The sequence below is a fragment of the Sinohyriopsis cumingii genome, chromosome 2 (genome assembly GCF_028554795.1).
Source record: "Sinohyriopsis cumingii isolate HCF-2022 chromosome 2, ASM2855479v2, whole genome shotgun sequence".
In the NCBI taxonomy this organism is placed as follows: Eukaryota; Metazoa; Mollusca; class Bivalvia; order Unionida; family Unionidae; genus Sinohyriopsis; species Sinohyriopsis cumingii.
The window spans coordinates 138854569-138866616 of NC_142962.1; the positions used below are offsets into that span (position 1 = coordinate 138854569).

Sequence of the window (12048 nt, forward strand, 5' to 3'; positions counted from 1 at the left end):
AACTACCTCGGCATATAATATTCTTACAAAAAGAAGAAAAGACTGGTCCAAATATTCAGCCAATTTCTCCTATGTGCATGCATTAATCAGTTATTAATGTATTTACAATACACAAGTTTTGAGTGAAATATTTCATGTGTGGCATTAACTTACAAATTATTACATTCTTTTCTTTAAAAAAGAATTATGTTTCAGAGTGCTTTATGAGAGATTAGCGAATATTTTGAATAAATGAGTTACACTCTCTGAAAATAAATTGTATTAAAGTAAAATTAGTCTTGAATGTAAATGCTGTCTTCTTTCCCACCAACAGGCCATGGATCGTGCTCATAGGATAGGACAGAAAAAGGTTGTTAATGTATACCGACTCGTAACTCGTGGCACATTGGAAGAGAAGATAATGGGGTTTGTATTAATTACAGTTTATCAAAGTGCCATCACAGTTGGTTGTTGTTTAGATGTTCAGTTAATATCCTATGTACTCTACATGAAGTTTAGCTATGCATTTTGTATGGCCAAAAAAAATCAAATGGTGAAATAATGCAATGTCAGAGGTTTTTAATTTATAATGTTCGTGACTATTATATAGTGATAGGCAGATCATATTTTCTGGGTCCATAATTTATAATGTGCATGTCTATTGTACAGTGATAGGGCAAATCCTATTATCTTTGTCCATAATTTATACTGTGAGCGACTACTGTACAGTGATAGGGCAGATCATATTATCCTTGTCCATAATTTATTATGTGTGTGAATTTTGTGTAGTGATAGGGCAAATCCTATTATCCATGTCCATAATTTATACTGTGTCTATTGTACAGTGATAGGGCAAATCCTATTATCCTTGTCCATAATTTATACTGTGAGCGACTAATGTATGGTGATTGGGAATATGGTATTATCCTTCTCCATAATTTATAATGTGTGTGACTATTGTACAGTGATAGGGCAAATCCTGTTCATGTCCGTAATTTATACTGTGAGTGACTACTTTACAGTTATAGGGCAAATCCTATTCCATAATTTTTACTGTGAGTGACTATTGTACAGTGATAGGGCAGATCCTATATCCTCGTCCATAATTTATACTGTGAGTGTCTATTGTACACTGATTGGGCAAATCATATTATCCTTGTCCATAATTTTTACTGTGAGTGTCTATTGTACAGTGATAGGGCAAATCCTATTTCATTTGTCCATCCATCTGTTCATCACACCATAATTAAGCTTTGTATTTAGGTCAGTTTTCAGCCATTTTGATGGGTCATCTATGTTCTGTGAAGAGATTTCTTGTTATTATTATTTTAATTTGACATTTTTCTGCTGATAGGCAGATTTACACTTTTTTCACAGCCAACCATAGTTATAGATTTATATGTTAGGGATGGCCATGCAAAAGTACACAGTGGTACATATAATTCACAGAAACTGTCAATACATGTGACTTGCTGGATTTTACCTAGTATACTTGTATCACAGAAACTGTACATAGTGTCACCATGCTACATATAATTAACATATATTCTTATTAGTGTAATTCATTAATTCTTGATAGATTTTATCTTGCATACTATTATCTCTGAAGGAGATCTGGTAGCTGTGATAATGGTTTGATAATAGCACACTGCTAGGCATCCATGAGACTTGGTAGCAGTTATAATGGTTTGACAACAGTACACTGCTAGGCATACATGAGACTTGGTAGCAGTGATAATGGTTTGACAACAGTACACTGCTAGGCATACATGAGACTTGATAGCAGTGATAATGGTTTGACAACAGTACACTGCTAGGCATACATGAGACTTGATAGCAGTGATAATGGTTTGATAACAGTACACTGCTAGGCATACATGAGACTTGGTTGCAGCAATAATGGTTTGATAACAGTTTACATTGTTAGGCATACATGTCTAGCATGCTAAATAAATATATCCCCATAATGAGAGTTATTAAAAATAATGTCTATCAAGGCATTTTAACCACCAGTGCCAGACATCATTTCATTTTGAATGTTATTCTTGAAATGTTTTAAACAAAATTTGAAATAGTTTTTTATCAGTCAGATTATGTTGCATGAGTGGCAAATATTGTCATTGCTACATGTCTTGGGACATGATCACAACCTCTTTGAGTAGTTAGTATTGCCACAATATATCTGAGGTATTTTTCAAGTAAATGCAATATGCAGGTGAGATTCCAAGGAATATTTGTTATTTACTTTCCTCCTAATGTAATGCATTCATGGCAGAAGGCAGGTGTGATTTTCTCTTGAATTTTCAGCATTTGTATCTCACCATGCCATAAGGCCATGTGATCTTGGGGTATGACCCTTCATTTGTTTTGCATCATTTTTTTTCCTTCCATAGTCTATCTATCTGTCTTCAATCAGAGTTCGACATTTTAAAGTTATTCTCAAAAGCACCCGACAAAGTTAAACCAAATTTGAAAGAGAGCATCCTGGCATGAGGAACTTCAAAGTAATTAAAAATAATTCCAGTCCACCAATGAATACAGCTGTCATTGCTAAAATTAGAAAATCTTGTAAGTGACTTTTTCCTCCAAAACTGCTTAACAGAATTTGACCAATTTTGATAGCATTCTGGCATAACGGAATATAATTTCATCACATTTGACAGAAAACAAGCATAAAGGGCTTTCAGTTTATGCAAATGATGCCAATCCACCAGTTAAGTGTGACTGTCTATATTAAACATAGAAACATATTTAAATGACTTCTCTTAAATGAAGGGCTTCTAATTTTGTACAAATAATGTTGATTTGTCTGATATGGCCATTGTAGCTAAAAATAGTGAAAACCTACAACACCTCCTTTTCAAAAACAACACTTGAGAAATAAACCAGACTTAACATAAATCATCCCAGTGTGAAGAATTTAGAAGTTGCAACAAATGATTCTAATCTGCCATCAAATAAAGCTGTTGTTGCTAGAAATAGATAAAACTTGAATGACTTCTTTTAAAAAACTGCTTAACATAATTGTACCAGAAATCATCCTGGCATAAAGTCCTTTCATTATTGGACAAGCAATGCAGATATGTCATCAAATATGAATGAAGATAAAACAAAAAAGAACACAATTGAAACAGTTAATTTCATTACATATAATTAACTGCACTGGAAGAAATTTCTACAGAAAGCATCTATCTGACTCTGATTTCTTGGCTATCTGCTTTATCTTGCATTTGGGCTTTGAAGTAGATGTCAGGCAGGGTGAGGGATAAAAGACCCACTTGGGTCTCTCATTCATGATCTTACTATTTTTGAGCCTGATAATTCTGCCATTTTGCATGCAGCTACCATATATTTGGAGAGAGCATATAGTGTTGCCATATCAGTCAATTATATTGTGCCATGTCCCATCGATTCCAAATTTCATTTCTACTTAATAGCTTTTAATGGTTTTAATGGAGTGAAACCAGATTTGATTTGAGGCTTTTACATCAGGATTACCTAGTTTGATTTTCACTGTTTCCAGAAAAATTGTTTGGTGCTTATGAACTTTGAACTTTGGTTTCTGTTCAATAACTTTTTAAGGATTTTATGGATTTAAACCAGATTTGATATGAGGTGTTACATTAAGAAGGCATAGGTAGCATCAGTTTTATATGAATGGCGATGTGGTACTTCTTTGACTGTAAAAACATCCATATTTTATCTCCATGTTTTTCCCTCATTATTTACAGTGGTGTCAGTAATGTATGATTTGTGCTAGCCAGGTTTAAAATAAGTTGTGACTTACAATGTACATAAGCAGCACCCAGTTTCTCCTAGCTCTGTTTACCAGAATTTGTATAGTGAGTAAATCAGTCCATTAACGGTCCACATTCCTCTGAAGTGTCTACAATTTTGTTAATATTGGTTCTTTTTGGCTTGAAAATTGCAGGTTTTGGAGATTTTCACAGCTGTGGTGAGGGGATTGGTGTGACTCTAATGAGTATAATCATAGAAGCATCAGTTTTATTGTGCATGTCTTTAAAATGTTTACATGTTGATGGTTATGGAGTGTTATTTTGAAAATGGATGAAAAGGTACATCCTTTAATTTGGCAATCGCTGAAAATTGTTTGGTGCTACCTCAGTGAGCTTTATATGATGTTCAAGCTTTCTTTGAAATTTTAGATTTATTCTTGATTTTAATTGATATTAAACTTATCCCAGAATAAAACCTTTTCTAGGAGAAAACTATGATTAAAAAAATCAGTCTTTATGAAACATGACTCCCATCCCCTCTTTCCTACAGATGGATATCTAGAAAAATGCAGTTTTCATTATGCACACATTTTTTAACCCTAGTAATGGTAATATATAGGATTATGAAATTTTAGCTACTTTTTTCTCCTATGTATAGGATTCAGACCTCAAAAGTTACCATTAGAAACTAATTTCAAGGTCACTAGGGTCAGTGGTCACAAATGCAGATGCATGATATTTCACTATTTGGGGTAAAATTGTATGTATACTAGCATAATAAATATTCCTATACATTAAAATGTTGAAATAAGAAATATTGTATCCAAACATCTACCTTGATCATATATTGTCATGTTTATTGGTTGTTTTTCCCCACTGATTTTGGTGTTGATATTTTGCTGAGGTTTCCCATATGGGGGTAATTTAAATGCAGCAAAATGCATTCTTATATGCTACTTTAGATGGCTGCATAGATGGCTTATTTTTGCACACAGCAAGGAAAAATATGTAACATATTATTCATTATTAAGTATATTTTCATGTAGTAGGCAGAGGGGATATTTCACAAAATTCTGAATTTTCTCCTTCAAATACATTCCCCGATCACATTAACGTTAGGGATATAAGCCTGCTACCTCTCAAATCCAGCCCTACTAAAAGACAAAAATTCGTCTTTTCGGTCTCTCTCATATAGACCAAAGGGCAATAACTCTTGCCCCTTACCTCCCCTTGCCACCGCCAGGTGTCACTAGTTTTTAAGCTTCGCTTGTACTGATAACATGTACATTATACCTCCAAACAATCCAAGCCATCTTAGCGTTAAATTGGACCATCCGAAGTTAAATTTGGATTTATTGTGTTGGACAATCATTCTTCTACAGGTTGTATACAATATTTTAACAATTTTTTTCAAAATTGAGTGACTTTGTCACCCTTACGGATTTGATTTACTGAAGACCATGTTACACACGCTATCGCAGAACTCGTGTTGTCAATTAAGAACGCGACACTGACTAAATTTGCTTACTCTGTTAGTAACGGTTGTGGTATTAGCAAATTAATAACATGCTGAATTGATAATTTGTGCTTTGTTTTCTTTTCTTGTGTCGTTTCAGTAGAAATGTCAACCAAATGCATGAAATGCAAAAAGTTCAAAGAAAAAGAAGACAACCATGACTCTTGTATTGTATGTACCAAGTGTACATCATCTATACCATGCAGCGTGTGTAATATTTGGACAGAGCAAACGTGGGCTGATGTAGTTCCAGAAGGCAGCAAAAGGGAGGGATAGACGGAATAAGTCGAAGAAAGATAGCATTGATGTCCTCGGTATAGATCCGAAGACAGCCTCCATTGCGAGCCTTGTGGGGGACATTGGGGTCCCCCCCCCACCTAAAGTTCGTCGTTTGCAACCGTCAACCACAGTAACATCAGCGGCAATGGAGGAAAATAATGTTGACAGGGTACAACAGTCCAACTTTGAACAGATGCATCGTTTGGTCCAGAAAACGACGACGCAGCTATTGACATCAGGCCAGATATTACCCTTATTTCCCTTGCTCGCTTCCACAGCTTTTTCTGACTCTTTGGGGGAATGTTCCCCCAATTTTAGGCTACCCAGTGGGCGTAAGTACCCCCGCATGTCTGAGCATGGCCTTCAGGCCTGTAAGTCAGGACGCATGGGGTTTTTACCGGATCCATTGGATCCATTTCTTTATACAACATCTACGTCACCAGCCGTCCGGCTGTCCCAGCATGGGGACCCTATTGCTAAAACGGTCTGACCAAACATGACTTACGGGGATTTTAGTGATTAATCCGTCCGTCAAGCTGTACCGCCGGCAACATACCAATACTATGGCGGAGATTTTAGTGAGAAATCTGTCCGTCCAGCCAGGCCATTGGAGCAGCCGGTACCAGTGATAGCAGGACCGTCGCCAACATTCAGACTGACCACAAGCCAGACAAACCAGCCGGTAGGGCCGGCCGTCCATATGTTCATGGCTTATCCACAAGGGAGAGTTAGTGACAGTGTTAAGGATGACGGAATCGCGTCATCTATGCCACTTTCCAGAAATGCAACCTATTACAGAACACGACTCGGCACACAGTGAGGGTGATGAAACTCCTGCAAATCAGCCGTACACAGATCCAACCATGGAACGGACTGAGTTTGGCTTCAAGGCGGCAGTGGAAGAAATTTATAGGGTGTTGGCAACTTCAGAATGCCCTCCACCTCCTACCGCCACTCAAGACTACAAAGTTGAGACGTCTGTTGATCTTGACGGGGAGGAAGAGACGCCGTCCTTCCGGCTCCTTCCCCAGTCGGAAAAATTAAGGAGATCATTGATCATCTATCAGGATGAATAGGTGATCCGGGGAATGCTAAGGCGTTCTTTTCAGAAAGCCAAGTACCAGCGACGTTCTCGGGTCGCTGGTACAAAACTCATTCAGACGCCTTCAGTACGGATCTTCCCGCCCTGGACAAAAATATGGTAGCAGTTCACATGTCCACTCCACTGTTTTACAAAGTGGACAAAAATGTGTTCCATGCCACGTCAAAGCTAGTCCGGAACGTAGTCGCTACGTCTTCAATGTTAGACTTGGCTTCATTAGCCATTTTTCTGACTCGCAGAAAAATCTGACAATGACGACGCTTGGGAAGCGACGGCCCGGATTGCTAGAGTTATTAACAGGACAGCTCACCATTCCATGGCTAATGCGTTGACTGCTTCTGCCAACTTAGACCTGATACGACGTGACGCATGTCTGCGGTCCACGTCGCTCAAGCCCCATCATACTCTGGCTTTACGGATGACTCCGTTTGGGTCGCCTTTACTCTTTGGAGGAAAAATTGAAGAAGTTCGGAAGCAGGCAGCTCAGGAACTGCCCCTCCAACTTGCCGCCCAATCCTCACAGGCGATTAGAAAAAATCAGCCCCTGCCACAGTGGAGGGATGATTGGCGGACCAGGGACAAGGGATCCTTACAATCAAATGTGCAGTATAGATCCCAACCCAATGCCAGGAGACAACAGTCTAATCAAGCTAGGAGGCAACCATTCAGAGGCGGTAAGAAACAAAGTTTCTCCGTCTTCAAGCCTCCTAACCCTAAAAATTGACATACCCTCTCCACCACCCGCAGAAAGACTACCTGTGGGCGGCCGCCTCCTGCAATTTCAGGACCACTGGACCACCTTTTTTCCTCAGAACAATTGGGTGATCCAGGTCATTTCGGAGGGACTTCGGATTTCATTTATCCAACCCCCTCCCCTGTCCTTCTCTCCCCTCTTCATGGACGTACCGTCCGATCCGGAGAAGGATACCTTTCTACAACAGGAGATATGGTCGCTCATAGAAAAACAGGCGGTGGAGATTGTGGAAAAAAAACCGCAATCACCGGGCTTTTATTCCAGGCTGTTTCTTATCCAGAAGACAAAAGGCAAGTTGAGGCCGATCATCGACCTGAGTCGCCTCAACCAATACATTTTACCACCGAAATTCAAGATGGAAACGGCGAGATCAGTCCATCTTTCCATCTGGCAGGACGAGTATGCCGTCAGTCTAGATATGACCGACACATATTTTCACGTCCCTATCCACCCCGTGTCATGGAAATTTCTCCGATTCGCTTACCGCGACGCCGTTTATCAGTTCCAGGTCCTACCCTTTGGCCTCAACATCAGCCCTTGGGCTTTTACCAAGGTTATGGATTGCGTCATCACCCTGTTCCACTCAACTTCATCTACAGGGATGGCAGTGTACTTGGACGACATCCTCCAGAAACATATGGTAAGTTCTATTCTGCTCAAAGGCAGAAACGATCTTTTAGCACTTTTAGATCATCTAGGCTTTCTCATGAACTGGGAAAAGTCTGATCTCCGTCCATCTCAGCGTTTTGTCCATCTGGGTATGGAGTTTCTCACCGATCTGAATCTGGTACAGCTTCCTCGCGCTCGCGTAATCTGGATCGTCGAACTCATCAAGTCCGTTTCCAACAGGACGTGGATTTCAGCGAGAGAATTCTTGCAACTCTTCGGATTATTCAATGCGGTGGCGGACTTATCCCGCTTGGCCATCTTTTTATGGGTCCCTTACAAATGACGTTACTGGCACAATGGCACCCCTTTTCAAGTCTCCTCAATCAAACAATAATGATCATGCCCGAGATACGATCGTTCCTGCGTCAGTGGAACAACCCCGTTGGCTGTCAACGGGGATTCCTCTGGAGATGCCCCAAGCGGAGATAACGGTAGGTACCGACACCAGTACCTACGGTTGGGGTGCCTACCTGTTGCCAGACTTTGCTACAGTCAGTGGCACGTGGGAGCCAGGGGAGAGGCCTCTCCTCATCAACCTTTTAGAAATGAGGGCTGTGATCCATGCCTTTCATTTCTGGAAGGATCATCTCTCAGGAAAAACTGTCCTCATTATGTCAGACAACTCTGTGGTGGTGACTTACCTCCTCAAACAAGGGGGCACCAAATCACCAGACCTGTGCATTCTGATCTGGCAGTTTCTATGTTGGTGCGACAACCTCCACATCAATGTACAAATCAGACACATTCCCGGCAGACTCACTGTCTTGGCCGACACTCTATCAAGGAAAGGTCAAGTCATTCACACAGAATGGTCACTCCATCAATCAGTCTTTCTTCAAATTTGCACACTTTGGGGGCGTCCGATGATTGATCTTTTTGCGACAAGGTGGAATCGCAAGTTGCCCACCTTCGTCTCTCCGGTTCCAGACGCAGAGGTTTGGGCCGTGGACACTCTGTCAATCAGCTGGGAGGGGTTGTGGGCATTCGCCTACCCTCCCACGGTTTTGGTACCGAAAATAATCCAGAGGTTAAAGGGTCAGAACTGTCGGATGATTCTGATTGCCCCTCTCAGATGGAACAAGTCCTGGGTCACCGATCTACTCGATCTAGTGATAGATCTACCCAGGAAGATTCCAACCAGCCCGTCCTGTGTCACTGATCTACTCGATCTAGCGATAGATCTACCCAGGAAGATTCCAACCAGCCCAAATCTTCTCAAACAACCGCGATCACAGGTGTTCCACCCCTGCCTGGACCGTCTTCTTCTTCACGATTAAGGCTCTTGTCCAGGCAGCCTTGCGAGACAATTTAAACCTTCAATTGTGGAGAGAATCTCAAAAGCAAGAAGGCCCTCCACTCTGAAGGCTTATGAGGGAAAGTGGCATGTTTTCAGGGACTGGTGCCATATCAATAACATCGTCCCTTTGAGTGTCTCAATCCCTCAACTGGCCGACTTTTTTCTCTGGCTTTTCGAGGAGAAACAGTTGGCCCCAATTACTATCAAAGGCTACCGCTCCATGATATCAGACACATTCCGCCATCATGGTAGATGTGATATTGGACATAACAAAGATCTATTAGATCTTTTAGCCAATTTTGATTTCAATCAACCAAAATCCCTCACCCTGTTTCCAAAATGGAATCTGTCCTGGGTTTTAACATGGCTCAATTCAGACAAATTTGAACATTTAGCCCACACTTCATTAAAGCTACTATCATACAAAACATGTTTCTTGATAGCCTTGGCTTCAGCATGCAGGGTGAGCGAGTTACATGCCCTTTCCAGTGACCCGAACTTTCTTCAGTCCAGGTCAGATGGTTCGGTGGTCCTCCTGACGCAACCAGGCTTTGTAGCCAAAAATAGGTTACCATCCATTGGCAATCAAAGAATCATCATTTGCTCGCTCTCTTCCATAGATAAGTCAAGAGCAGCAGCCATGCAAGATCCTGTTCGTGCACTCAAGCACTATTTAAAACGCACAGAGGCGTGTCGGGACACACATAAGCACTTCTTTCTTCCGGTCAAAGCTGGTAAATGGGATATCACCCCTCAAGCCATTGCTTCATGGCTGAAGTGGGTTATACACTCAGCGTACTCTGAGGTCTCACAAGATCAGAGTCACCTCATGAAGATTATGGCTCATGAGATTAGAGCAATCTCAGTGAGCCTGGCATTCGAACGCAATGTTTCGATCCAAGATATAATAGAAGCTGTTGGCTGGCATGCAGAGTCAACCTTCTCTAGTTTTTATCTCAGAGATTTGGCTTCACAGAGGCAAACCTTGAATCTGGTAGGTCTGGTGTCGGCAGCCCAGATGACCACCAGACCCATTTAAAACAATCAGCACAGCCTATCAGCTTCACTGGATTCGCCAGTGAAATTTCGTAGGTAAGAAGATTTAAATAACTATCTTCTTAACCGTATATAGGGGTCACATATAACGGGACCCTAGGCTGTGTTGCTGATGAAATTAGGAGAACGGGTTATCGTTCAAATGGGGAATCCAGCCATCATTCCCTAGAAGGTACCCGGAGTGGAGGTAGGATGCTCAGCATTCCCTCCTCCTATTACTTATTCTCCTAACGTTAATGTGATCGGGGAACATATTTGAAGGAGAAAGCAAATTTTTAGTAAATTGTGTTTTTCCGAGAATACTTACCCGATCACATTACTTAAAAACCCTCCCAACCACCCCGCTATGTGAGCATCCTCGTATAATATATATCGCTCAGCTTAAAAAACTAGTGACACCTGGCAGTGGCAAGGGGAGGTAAGGGGCAAGACTTATTGCCCTTTGGTCTATATGAGATAGACCGAAAAGACGAATTTTCGTCTCTTAGTAGGGCTGGATTCGAGAGGTAGCAGGCTTATATCCCTGACGTTAATGTGATCGGGTAAGTATTCTCGGAGAAACACAATTTACTATAAAATTTGCTTTCTTTAAGGAAGCATTTAAACAATTTTGTATGAGTGATAGTGTAATAGATTTTGGATTGAAGAGAAATCCACACTTTATGTTTGTCCCTCATTATTTTCAGTGGTGTCAATAATGCATGATTTCATGTTGTATTTACAAGAGGACAGTTCTAGTGAACAAATACCTTTGTGCTGTCTGGGTTCAGGATTATGTTGTATACTACTTTGTGCATGAGCAGCTGTCCATTCTCTCCTAGCTCATTTTGTTATGTATTTACTGAAATTTTACATTGTGATTGATTTTAGGGGAAATCAGTCCATTCAGGGTGCACTTTTCTCTAGGGACACAATTTTCATAGCTTTGTATATGAACTATCTCCTGATTTGTTTTGGATTCTTTCAATATGGGGTTGGAAATGATAAATTTACAGGATTTTCAAATTTTGTGAGAGATGGTAGTGCTGAGGGGGACCATAGAATATAAACTTTATTGTGCTAATATTTTTAAAGGTTCAATTTCTCAAATCTCTCACAAGTTTAGCAGTGTATGGCTACAGAACTTACTTCTGATTGCAGATGGCTTCAAAGGGGAGAGGGTACATCCTTGATTACGGCCATAGTTGAAATATATTTTGTGCTACACTAGGTCAAGTTTGGTCATCACCATTTTCCAGGAACTGTTTATGGAGTTATAGCCTATGTTTGACTTGGAATTTGGCACTTTAGTTTTTGGTCATTAACTTTTTTAAGGATTTTATGGATTGGAAGCCAAAGTTAGTATGAGTCTTACAATTAAGAATATCATACTCAAATATTTGATTTTCACATTTTTCCAAAACAATTTTAGAGCTGTGGCCCCAATTTGACTTGGAACTTTGCCCATTATTTCCACTCAGTAATGTTTGAAGAATTTCATGGCATGAAACAAAATGTAGTATACTTATTAACATTAAAAAGACCTAGGTCAAATTTGAGCTTAACCATTTTCCAGAATAATTGTTATGCCCCTGTTTGACTTAAAATATTGACCTCTATTTCTGCCCAGTAACTTTTGAAGCATCTTTTGGGATTGAAAACAAAAAGGCCTATGTCATT

General features: G+C 40.3%; 1 protein-coding gene across 1 annotated transcript in view; it reads left to right on the forward strand.

The window, feature by feature from the left end:
* The window catches only part of LOC149805925 (TATA-binding protein-associated factor 172-like), a 182310-nt gene that overhangs the window by 157488 nt on the left and 12774 nt on the right, over window positions 1-12048 (forward strand). Inside the window, exon 39 of the mRNA XM_089950707.1 lies at window positions 314-405. Within this exon, the coding sequence (XP_089806833.1) occupies window positions 314-405 (92 nt within the window). The remainder of the gene's footprint in view (window positions 1-313; window positions 406-12048) is intronic.